This window comes from Mirounga leonina, unplaced genomic scaffold (assembly GCF_011800145.1).
Source record: "Mirounga leonina isolate KUSES-001 unplaced genomic scaffold, KU_Mleo_1.0 Mir_151, whole genome shotgun sequence".
Lineage (NCBI taxonomy): Eukaryota > Metazoa > Chordata > Mammalia > Carnivora > Phocidae > Mirounga > Mirounga leonina.
In genome coordinates, this window is record NW_023270377.1 from 104787017 (window position 1) to 104810314 (window position 23298).

At 36.7% G+C, this 23298-nt stretch overlaps 1 protein-coding gene across 1 annotated transcript in view; it reads left to right on the forward strand.

The window, feature by feature from the left end:
* CNTNAP5 (contactin associated protein family member 5) overlaps positions 1-23298 on the forward strand; it is a 632291-nt gene that overhangs the window by 216899 nt on the left and 392094 nt on the right. Inside the window, exon 5 of the mRNA XM_035008223.1 lies at positions 9390-9533. Coding sequence (XP_034864114.1) covers positions 9390-9533 — 144 coding nt within the window. The remainder of the gene's footprint in view (positions 1-9389; positions 9534-23298) is intronic.

Genomic DNA, 23298 nt, shown 5'->3' on the forward strand with positions numbered 1-23298 from the left:
ATCAAAGGAAGAGAGAGTGTCAGATTCTGGGACCTCATACATTTAATATCAAAGCAGGCTTTCTTCTGGGAGTCATCTAGTTGGAGCCCACCTGTGACACCAACAAACCCATTAATTTACCAGATGGACAATGTTGCCTAAGACACTGAGACTGTGAGTGAAACTTTACAATCTAACACCTGGTTTTGTTGACTACTAAGATCAATGAAAGGCACACTATGCAATTTGCCAAGACCAAACAAACAAGAAAAGTAAGCAAAGAAAGCAGCTGAATTGACCAAAAGGACAATAAGGCAAAAGCAACTTTAGAAGTAAATTGCTATTGTTCTTTTTTTAAGCAATTCAACAAGTATTTGTTGGATTTATTGTGTTTGAATCATACCTCTTGCATTAAATATTAAAAAGTGAATAAGATATTGTCTGTGTCCTTGAGAAACATTTTTAGGGAGATATTTCAAAACATTCAACAAATATTTATTCAGCATCTATTATATATCAGGCATAATTTTAATCATAATCATTGGAAAATTGGAATATGTCAAAGAAAAGAACAAGGAAGTCTACCCTCATGGTGCTTGCATTTTAGTAGGAGAGACAAACCATAAGCAGTAAATATAACAAGTAAGTAAATTTCACATGCAAAAGAAAGAAGAATAAAAAATATATCTAGGTCATGGATTGGAAGTTCAGAGATGAAGGGAGGGGCACCTGGGTGTCTCAGTTGGCTAAGCATCTGCCTCTTGATTTAGGCTCAAGTCATAATCTCGGGGTTGTGATATTGAGCCCTGCATTGGGCTCCATGCTGAGCATGGAGCCTCCTTGAGGTTCTGTCTCTCCCTTTCCCTCTGTGTCCCAACCCTGGCATGTGTATGTACCCCCTCTCTCTCTCTATCAAAAAATAAGTAAAATAAAATAAAATAATTTTTAAAAAGATGAAGGGAAACAGGTTGCAATTTTGGATATGTTGATCAGGGTAGACATCATTGAGATGGTATCAATTGAACAAAGACTTAAAAAATAAAAGAAGTGAGGTGTTTTTTTTAAAGATTTTATTTATTTATTTGACAAAGAGATAGAGAGAGAGCACAAGTAGGCAGAGCAGCAGGCAGCGGGAGAGGGAGAACCAGAATTCCCACTTAGCAGGGAGCCCAACATGGAGCTCGATCCCAGGACCCTGGGATCATGACCTGAGCTGAAGTCAGCCACTTAACCGATTGAGCCACCCAGGTGCCCCAAGAAGTGAGTTTGCTAAAGGCTATTTAGAAAAAAATAAATAAATAAATAAAAATAAAGGCTATTTGGAAAGAACTGGCTTAGGGCATCTGGCTCCCTTACACTGTAACAACTATGTAGTGTCATATGAGAAAATGAGTTAACAGAAGCTGGATTTCCAGCTCTGTGATCCATATCTTGAAGGTCCTTGGGCGACATACAGATGACGCACCCTGAAATATAATCTCTGTTCAGTATCATCAATATCTGCCCCAATGTGAAATATGCTGGAGTCTGAATGGATGGGCAGGATCATATCATCAGAATCCTAGAGAATGAAATTAGCAAATGAAGAGATTCATGGAGGACAGCCAGGTTTGTCTTGAGAGCAAAGATTAATTCAACAAGACTCATTAAAGTTTGAAAGAAATACATGGGCAATTGTAAACACAATAATGATATGTGAGGCAATAAAAATAATAGTTTGTACAACACAGACAATTGAAGTAACTGGAAAAAAATAGGATAGAAATTCAGGAAATCAAACAAACAAACCAAACAAACCAAAAATAATACTTTGTATAATAATGACTGAATAAAAGAAATGCAGAACAGAACCTGAGAAGATATTCCCACTACTTGCAGAACAAGTGATACAGAATATTACACTCAACTGTATAATTACTAGTCTTCCTAAATTTGAAAAGAAAATTGAATATAGACAATAACCATAAAGTTCTAGCATGGTCTCCCTTTCTCTTTATTTTCCACTCAATATAAGTGGGAAGCTAGAACCAACCAGTGGTCTTTTTAAAGGAGCACACAGCATATTAATTTCCAGTGTTCTGAACATCTGAAAACCAGAGCGAGGCTTCTAGATTCTTAGGGGAAAGTTTGTCTGTCTGTTTATTAATTCAAAACAAAGAAAAGGCACTCAATTGAATTGCCATTGAATAAAATATCAATATATAATATCACAACCTTCAGACTGAAAAAAATATTAGAAGAATTACTCTCCATATGTTTTTTTTTTTTTTAAGATTTTATTTATTTATTTGAGACAGAGAGAATGAGAGACAGAGAGCATGAGAGGGAGGAGGGTCAGAGGGAGAAGCAGACTCCCTGCCGAGCAGGGAGCCCGATGCCGGACTCGATCCCGGGACTCCAGGATCATGACCTGAGCCGAAGGCAGTCGCTTAACCAACTGAGCCACCCAGGCACCCTCTCCATATATTTTTTTTTCAGAAGTTCTGGAATATAATGACCAAAATGTCATTTTGGAGGAACTTCTTAACTGAGAAGTTGCTACAGCGCAAACAACCTTACTAACAGCGAGCACTGTGTGCCAGGACCCATTCTCAATTCTTCAGGTGTAAGACAGTGTTTAATTCTCACATTACCCAGTCAAGCTCAGCTGTTTATGTAACAGAAGTATTATTATTATCCTCATTTTGCATATGAGGATCGTGAAGCCCATAGAAGTTAGGTATTTTTCCCAAGGCCCACAGAAAGTGCAAAGCAGATATGGGTTTGAATCCAGTAAGAGAAGTTTCTGAAGCATTGCCTTTAAACACTTGCCTGTGGAAAGGGAGAAGATGAATACTGACATAATTTATAAATTTATGCAATTTTATAACAATTGGCACATAATGTAATACCTTAAAAAGGAATTTCAAAGTGGAAAAAAGTGGGTAGAGTGATTAATAATAATAATAATAGTTTAAGTAAACAAAATGCAGGACAAGTTGGGGTTGAAGTATAAAAGACAACAATCTGTGTTTCACAGAAAGTAATCCAAAGTCATAGTTTGAGAAGCTAGATCATCATAGTGACTGTCTTCCAAGTCAGCATTAAAACACAGTAAGCATTGCCCAGTAAACTTAAAAATTACCTAAATTTCCTCAGGTGGCAAGTAGCCTCATTGCTCTAATAAACAAACACCAGACACACATTGTTTACAAGAAACACAGTTTTGCAGAAATAATAAAAAAATAAATTTTTATAAAAATTTGGAATTGGGGACAAAGATACACCAACTAAATTTATAGAAAAAGCAGAATTGGAAAAAAATAATACCACTGGAAGTAAAAATTAAAATCAGAAGATAAAAAGGTTATCATAAAATAATAATCAGTGTTGTCTCTAAAAACATCCACACTAGGCAGATGCATATATCAAGAAAAATATCAATCAAATACAAAAACCCCCAAAATACAAAACAAAACTGTCCATTCCTACTAGTTAGATATTGGTTAACACTACCCTTAGATGAGCTGCTTGTGTGGCAATTTCCGGATGTGGAGACCAGGAGCCAAACTCAAGGAAGTGATCATTGGTTTTCCAGTTACGCTGCTGGATGAATGAACTAATAACATTAAAGGAGAAAAGCCAGTGTTGTAAACTTGGGAGACAGTCAATCAGATGCCAGCTGAACTAAGCAGAATAGCTTGAGAATGAATCAATATTCAATATGTAAATGATGGTTAAAATAATTTGGTCATCCCAGGTCATGCAGAAGAGTGAATTTAGTGTGAATTGCTTGATGGACAGAAACATAGTTTAGAATAATATTTTAATTTTTATTCTGAAAAAAATCAATATTATATGTGTAAGAAAGAAATCAATATATGAAGCAAATTTTTCCATTCTAATTTATCTGATAACAAACTATAATTCAAGAGTATAGTTATAACCCTGAATTCTTAGCTACTTGAAAAATTTGAAAATATAAAATACATCAAAAATTTACACACACATTCAAATGTGCAGAAACATAATTTTGTTTCTTTTCCCCAACTGAATTTGATACGCACATCAGCCCCCGCTTCCCCTGATGGCAGAAAAATCTAACCTTGATAATGAATGATAACTAGTTAATGCTTGTTTAAAACTTAGTGCACTGTGTAAATATTGCGTTGTATCAGTGTTTCCTCTTTCCCCCTTATTCTTTCCTTTTCCCTGGGCAGAACACTGGCTGGAGGGCTTGTGTATTATCCTGAACTAGGGGAGACTTGGGGATAAAGTATTGGCTTCTATGGCTGCTGTCCATGGTACTTGTTATGGGTTCATGCTTTGAGGTCTGGTCACTTGGACTCTCTCAGGCCTCTAGATCCAGCTACTAACCTCAGTCCATCCATATCCTGCATCCTGCTCTCATAGGCTAGGGGATCCTCAACAGTCTACCTCCCACTATACTAGAGTGACCAGGTTATTGTGAAGAACCCTCAGACCTTTCTGTATTGTCATTTACCTCAACCATTGATAGTCTGTCTCCCTTCTGGCGAAGTTTTACTCTCGGACCCTGCTGAATTTGAGCAATCTGTAATAAACTGTTTGGGGAATAAGGGGGGAAATAACTATGTTTTCCAAAATCTGTCTTGTGATCAATATGAACACCCCCCTCCCACCCAACCTCAGCAGGTTTCAGTTTTGTAGAGAATCAAAGAACAGGGCCTACACTACTGTCTAACTATATCTTGTCTCCACCAAATTTCTCCAAATGTCCTCCACCCAGGCTAGAAACAGCTTTTTCATTTTTGTCCTTAGTGTGACAGAAAATCACGATTTTGCAGTAGATAGTATTATCTATACTACTTGGCTTCTAAAAAAAAAAAAAAGGAAGAAAGAAAGAAAGAAATCAACCTACCTCAAATCTTTCAAACACTAATTTTTGCTATTGAAAATAGTTTTTTTGTCTTTATCTCTTTTTCAAGTATTTCCCTGTGATTACTATTTTCCTAAATCCCAAGTGAGTGAAGTAGAGCGTTAAAAACATTTTTACAAATTGAGAAAGGTGGCCAACATTTTAAAAAGTGTCATTATATATTTAAAATTATAAAAATGATTAAGAACTTATGTCCACACAAAAACCTGCACATGGATGTTTGCAACAGCTTTATTCATGGTTGCCAAAACTTGGAAGCAACCATCATGGCCTTTAGTGGGTGAATGGATAAATAAACTGTGGTATAGCCAGATGGAATATATTCAACATTAAAGAGCAATGAACTATCAAGCCATGAAAAGGCATGGGAAAACTTTAAATACATATTACTAAGTGAAATAGGCCAATCTGAAAAGGCTACATACTATATGATTCCAACAGTATGACATTCTGGAAAGGGGAAAAACTATGGAGACAGGAAAAAGATCAATGATTGCCAGGGCTTACAGTTGGGGGGCACGGGGGAGGGGTGAATTGGCAGAGCTCAGAGGTTATTTTTAGTGCAGTAAAACTATTTTGTATGATACTGTATATGGCATTATACATTTGTCCAAACCCAAAGAATGCACAACACCAAGGGTGAACTGTAATGTAAACTATGGACTTTGGGTGATTATAATGTGTCAATGCAGGTTCATCAGTTGAAACAAATGCACCATTCTGCTGAATGATGTTGATAATGAAACAATCTATGCCTGTGTGGGGACAGAGGTGTATGGGAAACCTCTGTACCCTCCTCTCAATTTTGCTGTGAACCTAAACCTCTCCAACAAATTTTATTTACAAAAAAAAAAAAAAAAGTAAAAATAACAAATATTCAATCTAGTTTTTACTAATTTATGGCAACAATTTAGAAAACAGAAAAGTATCTTTTTTTAAGATTTTATTTATTTATTCATGAAAGACAGAGAGAGAGAGGCAGAGGGAGAAGCAGGCTCCCAAGGAGCAGGGAGCCCGATGTGGGACTCGATCCCAGGACCCTGAGATCATGACCTGAGCCGAAGGCAGACGCTTAACCATCTGAGCCACCCAGGCACCCAAAAGTATCTTTTTTTAACATAACTGAATCATATTGAAAATATTTGAATATTGCAACAGATCAAGGAAGATTTTATATAAGTTATCAAAGAATTTTACAAAGTATTTCTGAACTAAATAAATTCATTGGTGTTTTTTAAGTTCCCCAGAGTATTCCCCAAGCTTTATGAGTCATCCTTAAATAGAATCAAAGATAAAACTCCAAGAGTTGTTCTCAGATAAATCTGAACTTGATCTAAATACTTGACAAAAGAAGAAAATTAGAGCTCAAATTCATTTACTACTTAAAATGCGAGCACATGCATTTCAGAGCAAATGGAGCACATATGTGGTTCAATCAAAGAGAATCTATTAATTTATGATCTGTTAATATAATTCAACCCATCAGGAGTTTAAACAAAATACCCTGTATTCTTATTTTATAGGGATATCTTAAAAAGCAATGGATAAAACAGCATTCATTTCTCAGTTCAAATAAATAAAAAAATAAATAAATAATTTATGTGTTAAATAGGAGTAGAAGGATATCTCTTTAATGTGATATAGAGTCAGAATCAGTATTATATGTACTCAGGAAATATATAAAGAATACTATTTTGGGATGCCTGGGTGGCTCAGTTGGTTAAGCATCTGCCTTCGGCTCAGGTCATGATCCCAGGGTTCTGGTATCGAGCCCCGCATCGGGCTCCTTGCTCAAACAGGGAACCTGCTTCGTCTCCCTCTGCCTTTCTCCTGGGCTTGTGCTCTCTCTCTTTCCCTCTTTCTCTGTCTCTCAAATAAATAAATTAATTAAATCTAAAAAAAAAAATACTATTTTTTTTTTTGCAAAGTTCTGTATGATACCATACATACAAACGATTTAATATTGTTTAAAAAGTTTTGGACAGGGGCACCTGGGTGGCTCAGTCTGTTGGGTATCTGACTTTTGGCTTTGGCTCAGGTTGTGATCTCAGGGCCCTGATCTCAGGGTCATGGGATGGAGCCCTGCATAGGGCTCTGCACTGAGCAAGGAGTCTGCTCAAGTTTCTCTCTTCTTCTCCCTCTGCCCCTCCCCACCTTGCTCTCTCTCTCTCTCTTGCTCTCTGTAAAATAAATATTTTAAAACTTTTGGACAGATTTTAGAAAGTTTTTACAAAGAGAGTGGAACAAGAAAAAATATATAAGCATTGTCTTGGAAGAGGGTAAAGTGTTTTAAATATGACTTATGATTATTTCCTTTAAAAGTTCAATGATATTAGCTAAAACATATTATTTAATATAAAATTATCTGGATAGAGAAAACAATAGGATAGTCATGTAATTTATATGACACAATGTTTAATTAATGAAAACAATTCATTTATAATGGAATTTTTTGAGATGTATTTGACATATATTAGTTTCAGGTGTATAGCATAGTGACTCAATATGTGTATATATTGTGAAATGATCACCACAATAAGTCTTGTTAACATCCATCATCCCACATAGTTACAGATTTATTTTTTGTGTGATGAGAACTTTTAAGAGCTACTCTCTTAGCAACTTTCAAACATATAATACAGTATTATTAACTATAGTCACCATGCTTTACATTACATCTTACAACTTATTTATTTCATAACTGGAAGTTTGTACCTTTTGAGTTCCTTTTTACCCCTTTCTTCTACCCTTACCCCCTACCTCTGGGAGCCATCAATCTCTTCTCTATATCTATGAGTTCATTTGTTTCTTTCTTTCTTTTTTTTTTTTAGATTCCATACAGTAGCAAAATTTAAAAACATGAAATTCGCAGAAATTAATTTAATGATGAATATATGAACTAGGGTAAAAAATGATAACCTTAGGTGATGGATCTCACCAAAAATATTTGAAAATAGACTAAGACATTGTGTTCTTATATAGAAAGATGAAATACTTCAAAAATATCCATTCTTCTCCAAGTAAATATGTCAATGGAAATAACAAATTCTCAATCAAAATTCCAACAGGTTATTTGAGATAAAATAATTCTGAAATTCAACTTTAAGATAAAATATGCAAAAATATAAACTAATTTTCCTACAGAATAAAGCAATAACAAGTAAAAGTAGACAGCAGGGTAAATAATCCTTATCACATATTACAATTTTTCTAAAATAGTGTGGAAGTTTTGAGGAAAAAATAGATGTCTAGAAATAGCCCTGGGTATATGAAGAGATATTCGTATAAAACAAAGGCATTCTGGTTGGGAGAACACATCTTCCTGAAACACACCCAAGCATCAGTATGGTTTAAATTCTTGCTGAAGGTAACATTTCAAAGCAGTGAAGAAAATATGGCTTACACGTTGAATCCTGTTGTGATAAACATGATTATAGAAACTATCCTGTTTCTCTTGTATAATGGGAAGAATATTCACAACAAACCATGTTTGTTCTTTAAATCATATTACATTATTATTATTTTTTAAGATTTTATTTATTTATTTGACAGAGAGAGACAACGAGAGAGGGGACACAAGCAGGGGGAGTGGGAGAAGGAGAAGCAGACTTCCTATAGAGCAGGGCGCCCAATGCGGGGCTTGATCGCAGGACCCTGGGATCATGACCTGAGCCAAAGGCAGATGCTTAATGACTGAGCCACCCAGGCGCCCCAGTATTACATTATTAAAGCAATTTGTAATATTTTACTAGAAAGAACGGTAGTAAAAAAAATACAAAACGAGTATCTCGTGCTCTTCCCAAAAACAATCGTGATTAACAGTTCAGTGCATTTCCTCCAAGTCTATGCTGTATGAACAATTTTTTGTTGTTGACATCATAACTTGATTTCTCAATCAGCATTATGCTCATTTGCCATTTTATCACACATGTTTAATAAGCACCATTACTGACAACTAAGTAAATCTCCACATATTAATTCTTGATTATTTCCTTTAAAGAAATTGTATGGGATATTTGGATTATTTCCTATCTTTTGTCTTTATAGAAAATAATTTGGAAATAATCATGTACACAAGCTTTTTTGGTACAATGCAGACTTTTAAACTAGGTATCTTTGTAGGTGAATAGAGGTATATTCTGTTTGTCCCTTGCTTTCATTTGGCCATAATCTCTCAGATGTTTGCACAAGAGATAAATATAAAGTTGATGATTTTTAAAAAAATTTTCCCTCCTTCTATAAATTATTGTTTTATTTAGTATTAAAAAGGTTCAGAAAGGAAGTGAAATAGTTTTGTAAAATAAGCCCTTAAAAAGCGAGCAATTATAGTTATTTTTATGTGGGCTAATCAGTATCCTTTTAAATGTGCAATCAAGTGGCATCTATAATTATTTGAGCCACTTGGCTCGCACATACAATTGAAACTACTAAAATTCACTTGCTTACTTTTCCTTCCTACTCCTTCGGGGCTTATAACTAAGAGTTGATTCTTTTTTTTCTTCTCTTCATAAAGCTTAGTTTTGGAGGAATTCCAGTACCAGGCAAACCTGGGACCTTTTTAAAGAAAAACTTCCATGGATGTATTGAAAACCTTTATTACAATGGAGTAAACATAATTGACCTGGCTAAAAGACGAAAGCATCAGATCTACACTGTGGTAAGTTAACATCTTTCTCAGCATGGTGGTTTCTAATACATTGGAGTAAGTCTTTTTCCCTCTTTACAATGTGTTTATATTATACTTTTTGAGGTCCTATCAGTCTCCCAGGTGAAACTGGAGAGAAGAGAAAAGGCAGGAACTGAGTCAGTGTGAATTGCGTTATCAGGAGTAACAATACATTAGAAGCACCTAGAGAATTCCATTTTCCTGGCTATCAGCTGTGTGCTAACTGTGGGGAGTGTTTGCAGCTTACCCTGGTTAACACCAATCTCTTTATTATCTCTGGGAAATGCAACAGTGGAGCCACAGATTCTATTAAATTCTATAGCTTGGGAACTGTGTATTTGTCTCATTATTTGTATTAAAATATGGAATTTTGAACAAAAGAGGTTAAACTTCATGTGTTTTTGAGATTTCCTTTGTAGCATTTATCATGCTGGCAAGTTATATACTTTTCTAATTCATTAACATTTATCTTCCCCAATAGACTGAGGGCCAGAACTGTCTTTTTCATTTTCATCACTGCATACCCAGTAACTAGAGGAGTGCCTTGTACATAGTAATTACTGAATAGTGGTGTTGATATTTCCAACTATAATTGTGGATTTGTTCATTTCTCCTTCCAGTTTTATCTGTTTTGCTTCATATATTTTATATCTCTGTTGTTTAATACATACACAACATTGTTGTCTTTGTGGTGGATTGACCTTTTTATCATGATGTAATGTTCTTCTCTATGATAATTAACTTTGCTCTGAAATCTACTTTATCTGATATTAATATAAACACTCCTGTTTTTTTTTTTTTTTAACAATTTTATTTATTTATTTGAGACAGAGAGAATGAGAGACAGAGAGCATGAGAGGGAGGAGGGTCAGGGGGAGAAACAGACTCCCTGCCGAGCAGGGAGCCCGATGAGGGATTCGATCCAGGGACTCCAGGATCATGACCTGAGCCAAAGGCAGTCGCTTAACCAACTGAGCCACCCAGGCGCCCAACACTCCTGTTTTTTTCAATGAATGTTTATATGAACATACCATTTTTTCATTTTATACATTTAACTTGCCCATATCACATATTTGTAGTGAGTTTTTTGTACACAATAAATAGTACAGTCATTTTTAAATCCACTTTGTCAATCTCTTTTTTAAATATTTTCCTTTATCTATGCCTGCTTATTATATAATTATTTTATTATTTCCTTTCTCTACATTTAGAATCTTTATCAGTGTCATTTTGCTTCAACTGTCAAACATAATTTAGAAAACTCAAGGGAAGAAAATCTATTTTACTTACTATTTTTGCTTACTGTTATTCTTTCTTCCCTCCTGAGCTTTCCAGATTCCTTCTTTATCCTCTTATTTCTGTTTTAAACAACTTCCTTTGCCATTTCTCAAGGTGTGTGTTGGTGACAAATTCTTAGTTGTCTTTCAATCTATAATGTCTTGGTAGCCATTCCATTCTTGAAGGGTATGTTCTCTGTCTAGAAGACTCTGGTTTTATTTATTTATTTATTTATTTATTTTCAGTCCTTGAAAAATATTAGGCCACTTTCTTATGGCTTCAATGATTTCTGGTGACGAATCCGCTATTACTAAGATATTTTGCCCCATATATAAGCTGTCATTTCTCTTTCAATGCTTTCAAGATCTTTCTTTTGTCTTTTGTTTTCAAAAGTTTGACCATTATGTGTTGTGTGATTTCTTTAGGTTTATCTTGTTTGTATTTCATTCAGTTTCTTGAGTATGTGGGCTGCTGTCTTTCAACAAACTTAGGAAGTATTCTGCCATTTGAGTAATTTTTAGTCCTCTCTTTTTTTCTCTTTTCTGAATTCTACAACAATGAATGCTAGAAATTTCATTATAAGCCCACAAGTCCCTGATCCTCTCTTCTTATTTTCTTCTTGGTTTCTTTTGTCTTTTGTTCAAGTTGAGTAATTTCTATTGTTAGATTCTCAAGTTCACTAATTCTTTTCTTATTATCTTCATTCTGTTATTGTGCATATCTCTTAATTATTTTTATGACTCTTACTGTATTTTTAAGTTCTAAACTTTCATTTGGTTCTTCTTTACCTTTTATGTTTCCTTGCTAACACTTTCTATTTTCTTGTCTCAAATATGCGATCATTGCTTGAAGGATTTTTATTATAATGGCTGCTTAAAACTATTTTTCATATTTTTCAAATAATTCTAACATTATTGTTTTTTTTGTCATCTCAGGGTTGGCATCTATTGATTGTCTTTTTTCATTTAATTTGAGGTCTTCCTGTTTCTTGGTATGACAAGAGGATTTTTATTTTAACCTGGTCAGTTTAGGGATTATGCTATGATCAATCATATTAGCTGTTGATTAGCTATTCTGTATTAGCTGTCTTCCTCTGACACTATTCCAATAGGAGAGAGGGGATTTTACCTAATTTCTCCTAGGTGGGGGTAGTGTCCAGGTTTTCCGCTCAGACCCCATTGACACCTAAGTGTAAGGTGGGGAGGAATAAGAGCTCTAGTTCCCCAAACACTATTCAGTGATATCTCTAACTGGCTGGCATGTGTATGAAAACCTCATCACTGTTCTCCACATGACCTCCATTGTCATCATAGTGTGTATTTATGGGGGGATGTCCTTATTATTACTAAACTGTGATGAAAGTCATGATTTGGCACTAAAACGTCTTCAGTACCATTCGTGCAGGAAGTGGATGGGGTGGCTCATAACTGCTGAGTGGGGGTACATAGTCCAAGCTCTGCCAGACATGTGGTTTCAACTGATACTACAGGGAGAGGCTTGCTACTCTCTGACAAGGCTTAAAGTCCCTGTTCCCTACTCAGTCTTCTCTGACCCAATCTTGATCAGGGGTTTTGACAGCTTGTTATAGCATGGATGAATGGAAATAGGGTCAGGATTTTTTGTATGGTGTTTGGCTGGTATAGAGCAGTTATTGTCTAAAGATATTCTGTCTTACTATGCTGTCCCTTTCCTGGGCCTTTGAATATAGAGATCAGGCTTCTAATTGGGATTTACTTTTTATCTGCACCAGTTGGTCTCTCCAGGGTGCTGACTTCTTCAGCAACAAGTCTAAGATGTATGAGACAAAAAGAAAATCTGGGAAATTCTTCACTATTGTTCATTGGTTCTCAAGATCCTTAAACATGTGTTCTTCTCTCCACCATTCAGAGTCTTCTTAGGTTTATTTTATACATAGTGTCCAGCAGTTTTTAGTTGTACTTAGTGGGAGTAATAGAGAAAATTACACTACTCCATCTTCCCAGAAGTGGAAGTCCTTTAAACTGACATTGTTCCAAAAGCCATGACAAGAGGAGGCCATTGCATCACTTGACAGGCAAAATCTGATTATTTTTGTAATCTCGCCAGGAAATTCTCTGGAAAACCTATGGGACTTAAATGACCTTGATATTTATTTTCCCCTTGATAAGTATACCTTATAATGAATATTTTATTTCATTTGGGCATTTGAATTTTATATAGGTAAAGCATTTTCTAAAATGGCCATTGGATTCCAGGGTGTGAGATATACTTGCTTTCTTGAGGGGAATCATATGTGGGTTAAAAGTTGCAATTATTTTAAAAGGTTAGTGCCAAATTTCTGACTCCTGTAGTTTTGAAGAGTAAGGATGGTGCTAAGAAGGCTTTAATCCTCTGGCTCTGGTTCTAGGAGATCCAGTGACATTACTTACCCATCCTTGGCTCATGCTCAGGGATCCTGACAATTATCTTACCCACCGGTACTTAGGTTGTCCATTTCCCAATTGACCTAAGCCCTAGATTGTTGGTGATATTTTTCTTGAGTCTCCTTCAGGAGACTTGAGCCATGTAAAATATGCTCATGCCCATCCCATCTCCAATATTGCTAACAAATATTTCATAATATACCAGTGTCATTGATTTCAGTCTGCTTGTTGGTTGTAAGATCCCATGCTACTGGGAGTTTCGTTTAGAGTAATAACATGAACATCAACACATCTGAAAGACAAGACACTGTTTGCCATTGTGCAAGGAGTTGGTAGAGTGTGTTGAAACACAAGGAGCTCATGACATTGTTCACTTCCATTGTTTATAAACAGGTTCAAAAATATGTGAGCCTGAGCCTTATATGTAAATAACTAAATTCCTCATGGCTGTATTCAAAAAAGGAAATACCCATATATAGTATGTGTTAGAAATGTCTTTAATGATGATATATATTTAAGAATGTGCTGGTTACACAGAGCAAGAAAAGGAGAACATAGAGAAAAAAATGAATTTCTGAATACTGGAAGCTTTCATCATCTCTTTTTTTCTGAGACAATGATTAACCAAAACTTTAATAAACATTTTGTTGTTTTTATACTACTTTAGCACTTACCAAGTTGCCTGAAACTTTGCTAGCATACTTCATTCCTCAGAGTTTAATTGGCTGTCGGTATTATTAATATGAAGCACAAGGAATCCATTTAGCACTAATGTACTTGGGGGAAAAAAAACAAGAAAACTGTTTCACTTTGCAGGTAGACAACCTTTAGTTTTAAACTTCAAAACTTAAAGAAAAAAAAAAGAAACATTATTTTTATTCCAAATTGCTTCCATTACCTTGCTTAAGTGAGAATCCATATCACTACACAGGCACACAGACACACAGACACACAGACACACACACACAGAGACACACACACACAGACACACACACACACACTCCTTTCTATACCTAGTTTTTTTTCCTTTAGGAATTCTGTGAGGGAAGGGAGAGTTTGCACTGTTAATTACAAGTACAAACTCTTTTATTCCCCTACTGAGGCTTAAAGTGTTTCCCCAAAGACATAATATCAGCTTTGCTCCAAGTTACTAAGTCACTGCTGTGCTAAGTCAGGGTTTTTGAAAGGGATGGTGCTTTTGTCCTTTGCCAGTGTTCACAGACTCTCACAGTTATTGAGTCTTGGAAAGCTCAGAGTTTATCAGGAGAGTTGAGGAATCAACAAATCAGGTAGAAAGTGTTATGATAATACCCATAAATTACAAAATGTGATTCAAGCCTCAGGGAAGCACCCATGTTGACCTCATCCAGCACAAACCTCTCTAGCAGGCGGCACTCAGGGAGCATCCACATTGCAATTTGTCATTCCCTTCTGTGGGACCTGCCCACTCCCTGGAGATTTAACAGCTATTCCATGGGGATAATTCAATTTGGTCTTTATGGCTTGATTTGACTACAAGACCATCCTCCACATCCTGAAGTGCAGTAAAACTAACAGCTTAAAGTAGACATAAAAATACCTCTCTATTCTTCCTCAAATCTTTCATCCTATGCTAATACAGCGCCATATAATAAACAATCAGAAAGTAAATGGCCCATTGAAGTGTGTGTACAGTACCTGTAATGTGGATTATTATATACATAATATAAGAAATATATTGCCCTGCTAGTTTCCTGAAAATGATTAATTCATACCTTCCACTTCACAAGAAATGCTGCTTCTTTTCCAGCTCTGTTTTCTGAGTGTTACATCCCCTCTTCTAGAGGCAAGGAGAATAATGTGATTGTTTGGTTATTGGCTGAGGTCTAACTTACTTCACTATAGGTTCTAAAATGATTTTTTTTTTCATTTAAAGGAAGAGCATAGTAGAAAAGGTCTTGTTCCTTTACTTTGTCTTCAATAGAAGAGGGAAAAAAAGCAAATGGCTAATAGCAGGACTATGGATATAGACTTGGCTTTGGAGCTAATTGACCATGTCAGTTCACTTCTGTGCCTTTGTCTCCAAATAATTGAAATTAAGGAATTGAATGTATGATATCCAATACTAAGCACACAGAATGATACTCCCAGCCTCATGGCTGAAATTGCTTAATGCAATCCCAAAATGTGTTTCCACTCAGCCGATAGGGAAGCCTCTCGGTCTTCTCAAACCAGCACTTGCGGTAACATAATGGCTGATAGACCAGTTATATTCCTAAATGCATAGGTTTGTATTCTATGATTCCAACAAATAAAAATGTAGATTGGTGACAGCTTAGGTTCTCCTTCCTGAATCTGAAGTTTAGTTTATTTCCAAACCGTATGAACCATGAAGTGGGTTTTGAGTAAATACATTACAAACTTGTTTACCTAATTCTTTTGAGGAAATTGAATGGCCATCTCCAGTCCAGATTTTATCAAATGATGGGCTTCATTGAAATAAAGAATGTAAAAAAGATGTTGCCCAGTGGACTTGAGTGTAACAGGCATACAGATAGGCAAAATAGCAGGCTTCTGTGAGGTTTATTGTCTCCTGTTTGCATCTGTTGCCACAACACTCACTGCAGTGTAGTTGTTTATTTCTTGTAGTTCTGAAGCCAAGAAAATACACTCAGAGATAAATATAAGTGTGCACATAAGATCACACGCACACTCACATTATATATGCACACACACATGTGTGCATACACACACAGTGACAGCAACCTTTGTCCTACCTTCCTGTTACCCAGAAGTTCATGAAAATTGCTCAGAGAAAAGTCCCTAGTGTCCAGTGAAGCCTATAATCTCTTCAGTTTGTCCCCAGGATCATGTTTCATCTCTGTGAGAATGCTCTGTGATAAATGATACTTTCCCTTGATGGAAAGAATCACTCGAAAAAGCAACTAACATATCATGTCTTCTCTCTCCACATTCCTACTGTCTTCCACTGTCATTGGACCAGTCTGACAATCTTATCACCTGCTTCTCTATTGTATGCTCCTCATAACCTGGAATTTTTTTTTTTTCTAAATTATTAACATCCAGAGAAGTTGCTTCCTTTCTTTTGGTGGGCACATTAAAATTAGTTTCAAGGTTGTATGAGGAATAATGTAATGTAAAGTTAAAAATAATAAACTAACAGTGGAATGGTCATCCTCTCTGAGAATCATTCTACCTTAAATCAATGTTATGACTCGTTTTTCTAAGATAGCTTATTTCATAGCTCACCTAGTAAAATCATTATTTGAAACTATTAAACAAAATTACTTTAAAATGCTAAAATTATACATTTATATGTATTTGGAATATACAAAGTAAAACACAAAACCAACTGGAGAGGGAAACAATGTTCTCATCTATATGTATTTTGTTTTCATATTTTAAATGTATATTTTATATAACATAGATCATATTTTATCAGCAATTTTATATCTTGCTTCTTATGGTTAATATTTTTCTTAAAATATGTTTTATATCGTTAAACATTTTTAAAATATTTTATTTATTTATTTGAGAGAGAGCACGGGCAGGTGGGGGGGCAGAGAGAGAGGGAGAAGCAGCCACCTTGCTGTGCAGAGAGCCCGACATGGGGCTCGATTCCAGGACCCTGAGATTATGACCTGAGCCCAAGACAGATGCTTAACCAACTCAACCTCCCAGGTGCACCATCTTTAAAATTTTTAGTAAAAATTTTTAATCTTTTTGTATGTAAACATAATTTAAACATTAACTCAGTCCACTAGAGTGCTTTAGGATTGTACTGTGCTTAGGGGCTCCTGGGTGGCTCAGTTGGTTACGTGTCTGACTCTTGATTTTGGCTCAGGTCATGATCTCAGGGTCCTGGGATCAAGTCCCTCATTGGGTTCCATGCTCAACACAGAGTCCCCTTGTCTATTTCTCTCTGCTCCTCCCCCACCCCCCACTCTCTCTTTCTAATAATTTTTTTAAAAAATCTTTAAAAAATAAAGATTCTACTATGCTTAAATTTTGAGTGGCTTGAAGTTTTACTGCCAAAAATAATGTGGAGATTGCAAACATAATGAAAAAGTAATTTTCTAAAATTTGGAATAGACTGATATCCCTGATGAATATGGATTCCAAAATCCTCACCAAAATCCTAGCTAATAGGATCCAACAATACATTAAAAGGATCATCTACCACGACCAAGTGGGATTTATCCCCGGGATGCAAGGGCGGTTCAACATTTGCAAATCAATCAATGTGATAAAACACATTAATAAGAGGAGAGAGAAGAACCATATGGTCCTCTCAATTGATGCAGAAAAAGTATTTGACAAAATACAGCATCGTTTCCTGATTAAAACTCTTGAGTATAGGAATAGAGGGAACATTCCTCAAGTTCATAAAATCCATCTATGAAAAACCCACAGCAAATATCATCCTCAATGGGGAAAAGCTGAGAGCTTTTCCCTTAAGATCAGGAACACGTCAAGGATGCCCACTCTCACCACAATTATTCAACATAGTACTAGAAGCCCTAGCAACAGCAATCAGACAACAAAAAGAAATAAAATGTATTCAAATTGGAAAAGAAGAAGTCAAACTCTCTCTTTTTGCAGATGACATGATACTTTATGTGGAAAACCCAAAAAACTCCACCCCCAAATTACTAGAACTCATACAGCAATTCAGTAATGTGGTAGGATACAGAATCAATGCACAGAAATCAGTTGCTTTCTTATACACGAACAATGCAACTGTAGAAAGAGAAATTAGAGAAATGATTCCATTTACAATAGCACCAAAAACCGTAAGATACCTTGGAATAAACCTAACCAAAGAGGTAAAGGATTTATACTCTAGGGACTACAGAACACTCATGAAAGAAATTGAAGAAGACACAAAAAGATGGAAAAACATTCCATGCTCATGGCTCAGAAGAACAAACATTGTTAAAATGTCTATGCTACCCAGAGCAACCTATACCTTCAATGCCATCCCAATCAAAATTCCAATGACATTTTTCAAAGTGTTGGAACAAACAATCCTAAAAGTTGTATGAAATCAGAAAAGACCCTGAATCTCCAAGGAAATGTTGAAAAAGAAAAACAAAGCTGGGGGCATCATGTTGCCTGATTTCAAGCAGTGATCACCAAGAAAGCATGGTACTGGCACAAAAACAGACACATAGACCAATAGAACAGAATAGAGAGTCCATATATGGACCCTCAACTCTGTGGTCAAATAATCTTCGACAAAGCAGGAAAAAAATATGCAATGGAAAACAAAGCAAACAAACAAAAAAGACAGTCTCTTCAATAAATGGTGCTGGGAAAATTGGACAGCCACATGCAGAAGAATGAAACTCCACCATTCTCTATCACCACACACAAAGATAAACTCAAAATGAATGAAAGACCTCAATGTGAGATAGGAATCCATCAAAATCTTAGAGAAGAACATAGGCAATAACCTCTTTGACATCGGCCACAGCAACTTCTTTCAAGACACATCTCCAAAAGATAATGAAACAAAAGCAAAAATGAACTTTTGGGATTTCATCAAGATAAAAAGCTTCTGCACAGCAAAGGAGACAGTCAACAAAACAAGGAGGCAACCCACAGAATGGGAGAAGATATTTGCAAATGACACTACAGATAAAAGGCTGGTATCCAAGATCTATAAAGAACTTCTCAAACTCAACACCCAAAAAACAAATAATCAACTCAAAAAATGGTCAGAAGACATGAAAAGACACTTCTCTGAAGAAGACATACAAATGGCTAACAGACACATGAAAAAAAGTTCATCATTAGCCATCAGGGAAATTCAAATCAAAACCAAATTGAGATACTACGTTATACCAGTTAGAATGGCAAAAATTGACAGGGCAAGAAACAACAAATGTTGTGGAGAAAGGGGAGCCCTCTTACACTGTTGGTGGAATGCAAGTTGGTACAGCCACTTTGGAAAACAGTATGGAGGTTTCTCAAAAAATTAAAAATAGAGCTACCCTATGACCCAGCAATTGCACTCCTAGGTATTTACCCCAAAGACACAGATGTACTGAAAAGAAGGGATGCATGCACCCCAATGTTTGTAGCAGCAATATCCGCAATAGCCATACTGTGGAAAGAGCCGAGATGCCCTTCAACAGATGAATGGATAAAGAAGATGTGGTCCATATACACAATGGAATATGACTCAGCCATCAGAAAGGATGAATACCCAAGTTTTACATCAACATGGATGGGACTGGAGGAGATTATGCTAAGTGAAATAAGTCAAGCAGAGAAAGTCAATTATCATATGGTTTCACTCATTTGTGGAACATAAGGAATAGCATGGAGGACATTAGGAGAAGGAAGAGAAAAATGATGGGGGGGAAATCAGGGGGAGAGATGAACCATGAGAGACTATGGACTCTGAGAAACAAACTGAGGGTTTTAGAGTGGAGGGGGTGAGGGGAAGGGTTAGCCCAGTGATGGGTATTAAGGAGGACATGTACTGCATGGAGCACTGGGTATTATATGAAAACAATGGATCAAACAATGAATCGTATGAACAATGAATCACATCAAAAACTAATGATATATTGTATGGTGACTAACATAACACGATAAAATAAAATTTAAAAAAATAAAATTTAGAATAGATAACCAGGAGTGAAGATTATTGGGTGAACAATTATGGATTTTTGACTCAATTCTTATAGTCTGTACCAGTTTCCCTACACACACACAGTGTGCAAAAGCACCTGTTTCTCCTATCAGTTCCACCTCATACTTCCCCCTCATTTGAATATCCAAATGCCTTTTAAAAGAGGGGTTAATTTGCAACAACATGGATAGACATAGAGGATAAGTCAAGTAAGTCAGTCAGAGAAAATAAATATCATATGATTTCACTCATGTAGAATTTAAGAAACAAAACACAGGAAAAAAAAAGAGGCAAACAAACAAAACAGACATTTTTTTAAAAAGATTTTATTTATTTATTTGACAGAAAGAGAGAGCACAAGCAGGCAGAGCAGCAGGCAGAGGGAGAGGGAGAAGCAGGCTCCCTGCTGAGCAAGGAGCCTGATGTGGTGCTCCACCCCAGGACACGGATCATGACCCAAGCCAAAGGCAGATGCTTAAATGACTGAGACACCCAGGTGCCCCGAAACAGACTCTTAAATACAGAGAACAAACAGGTGGTTGCCAGAGGGGAGGTGGGTGAGGGGATGGATGAAATACCTACAGGGGATTAAGAGTACATTTAATTTGATGAGCACTGAGAAATGTCTAGAATTGTAGAATCATTAGATCATACATCTGAAACTAATACAACATGGTATGTTAGTTATACCTCAAGAGAAAAATTAAAAAAAAAAAAAGAGCACTTCTAAATGAAACTTGAAATCAACTCAGGTTCTTTTCTTTGGCAAAACTTCCAGCTAATGAGTTGAGTGTGTTTTTTTATGCTCTTTCCCCCCCAATAATAGTAGCAATGATAACCCCTTCATTTGAAGACATCTTGTTTCAGAGAGCTGTCTTATAGATAATCATGATGCTACACATCACGATGCTAATATCTGAGCAGAGTAAAGAGGAGTGGCAGATGGACCTCTGGTTGTGTTCACTCCTTTGTCCCTGAAACCTCTGTGAGAGGCAGACAGGGTCAGACATCACTATCCACAGTTTATACTGAACGATGCTTTATGCCCAGGACCAGGGAAAGTCAAGGATATATAGTCAGTGGCTGTGTCGTTCACAGTCTTCTTCCTCTTCTTCTGGAAAGCACTACACCATCAGCTTTTGTTCATTTTTATTATACATCTTTTTTTTTTTTCCCTAGGGCCTTGAGTGACTTTCACACCAAAGTGGCAAAAACAAAACAAAACAAAACAAAACAAAACAAAACAAAACAAGGCTGGGCAGATTGGTGATTAGCACTGCTTACCTGGGAATTGAAGACCAATGAGGTGTTTCAGAAATGGCCCCTATGTAGTTTGCCAATTGCCAAATAAATCTCTCTGGGGTATCTCTTGCAATGTAGGAGCGTGGGGGCAGAATCCTTGCCTTCAGCCAGAGGGTGAGAGATGTCAGCAGAGGCAGTGGCTGGAAGAGGCTAACTCCCTTACAGCTACCTGGCTGTGATCTTGGCAGGAGCTCCTCACTGGCCATGTGGCTCTCAGCATATCCAGTTGCCAGGATCTGCCTGCCAGGCTCTTCCTTCTGCATTTAAGGATGTGGCCGAGAGTCTTAGACAGGGATTTTTTGTCTCCCTCAGCCTTTTTTTTTTTTATTCTTATGTTAATCCCCATACATTACATCATTAGTTTTAGATGAAGTGTTCCATGATTCATTGTTTGTGCATAACACCCAGTGCTCCATGCAGAATGTGCCCTCCTCAATACCCACCACCAGGCTAACCTATCCTCCCACGCTCTGTACTCAGAAAACTATAAAATACTCATGAAAGAAATTGAGGAAGACACAAAGAAATGGAAAAATGTTCCATGCTCATGGATTGGAAGAACAAATACTGTGAAGATGTCAATGCTACCTAGAGCAATCTACACATTCAATGCAATCTCCATCAAAATACCATCCACTTTTTTCAAAGAAATGGAACAAATAATCCTAAAATTTGTATGGAACCAGAAAAGACCCCGCATAGCCAGAGGAATGTTGAAAAAGAAAAGCAAAGCCAGCGGCATCACAATTCCGGACTTCCAGCTCTATTACAAAGCTGTCATCATCAAGACAGCATGGTACTGGCACAAAAACAGACACATAGATCAATGGAACAGAATAGAGAGCCCAGAAATGGACCCTCAACTCTATGGTCAACTCATCTTTGACAAAGCAGGAAAGAATGTCCAATGGAACAAAGACAGTCTCTTCAACAAATGGTGTTGGGAAAATTGGATAGCCACATGCAAAAGAATGAAACTGGACCATTTCCTTACACCACACACAAAAATAGACTCCAAATGGTTGAAAGACCTCAAGGTGAGACAGGAGTCCATCCAAATCCTAAAGGAGAACACAGGCAGCAACCTCTTTGACCTCAGCCGAAGCAACTTCTTCCTAGAAACATCGCCAAAGGCAAGGGAAGCAAGGGCAAAAATGAACTTTAGGGACTTCATCAAGATAAAAAGCTTTTGCAAAGCAAAGGAAACAGTCAACAAAACCAAAAGACAACCGACAGAATGGGAGAAGATATTTGCAAATGACATATCAGATAAAGGGCTAGTATCCAAAATCTATAAAGAACTCATCAAACTCAACACCCAAAGAACAAAGAATCCAATCAAGAAATGGGCAGAAGACATGAACAGACATTTTTCCAAAGAAGACATCCAAATGGCCAACAGACACATGAAAAAGTGCTCAATATCGCTCGGCATCAGGGAAATCCAAATCAAAACCTCAATGAGATACCACCTCACACCAGTCAGAATGGCTAAAATTAACAAGTCAGGAAATGACAGATGTTGGCGGGGATGCGGAGAAAGGGGAACCCTCCTACACTGTTGGTGGGAATGCAGGCTGGTACAGCCACTCTGGAAAACAGTATGGAGGTTCCTCAAAAAGTTGAAAATAGAGCTACCATATGATCCAGCAATTGCACTACTGGGTATTTACCACAAAGATACAAAAGTACATGCACCCCGATGTTTATAGCAGCAATGTCCACAATAGCCAAACTGTGGAAAGAGCCAAGATGTCCATCGACAGATGAATGGATAAAGAAGAAGTGGGGTATATATATATATATATATATAATGGAATATTATGCAGCCATCAAAAGGAATGAGATCCTGCCATTTGCAATGACATGGATGGAACTGGAGGGTATTATGTTGAGTGAAATAAGTAAAACAGAGAAAGACATGTATCATATGACCTCACTGATATGAGGAATTCTTAATCTCAGGAAACAAACTGAGGGTTGCTGGAGTGGGGGGTGGGGTGGGAGGGATGGGGTGACTGGGTGATAGACACTGGGGAGGGTATGTGCTCTGGTAAGCGCTGTGAATTGTGCAAGACTGTGAATCTCAGATCTGTACGTCTGAAACAAATAATGCAATATATGTTAAGAA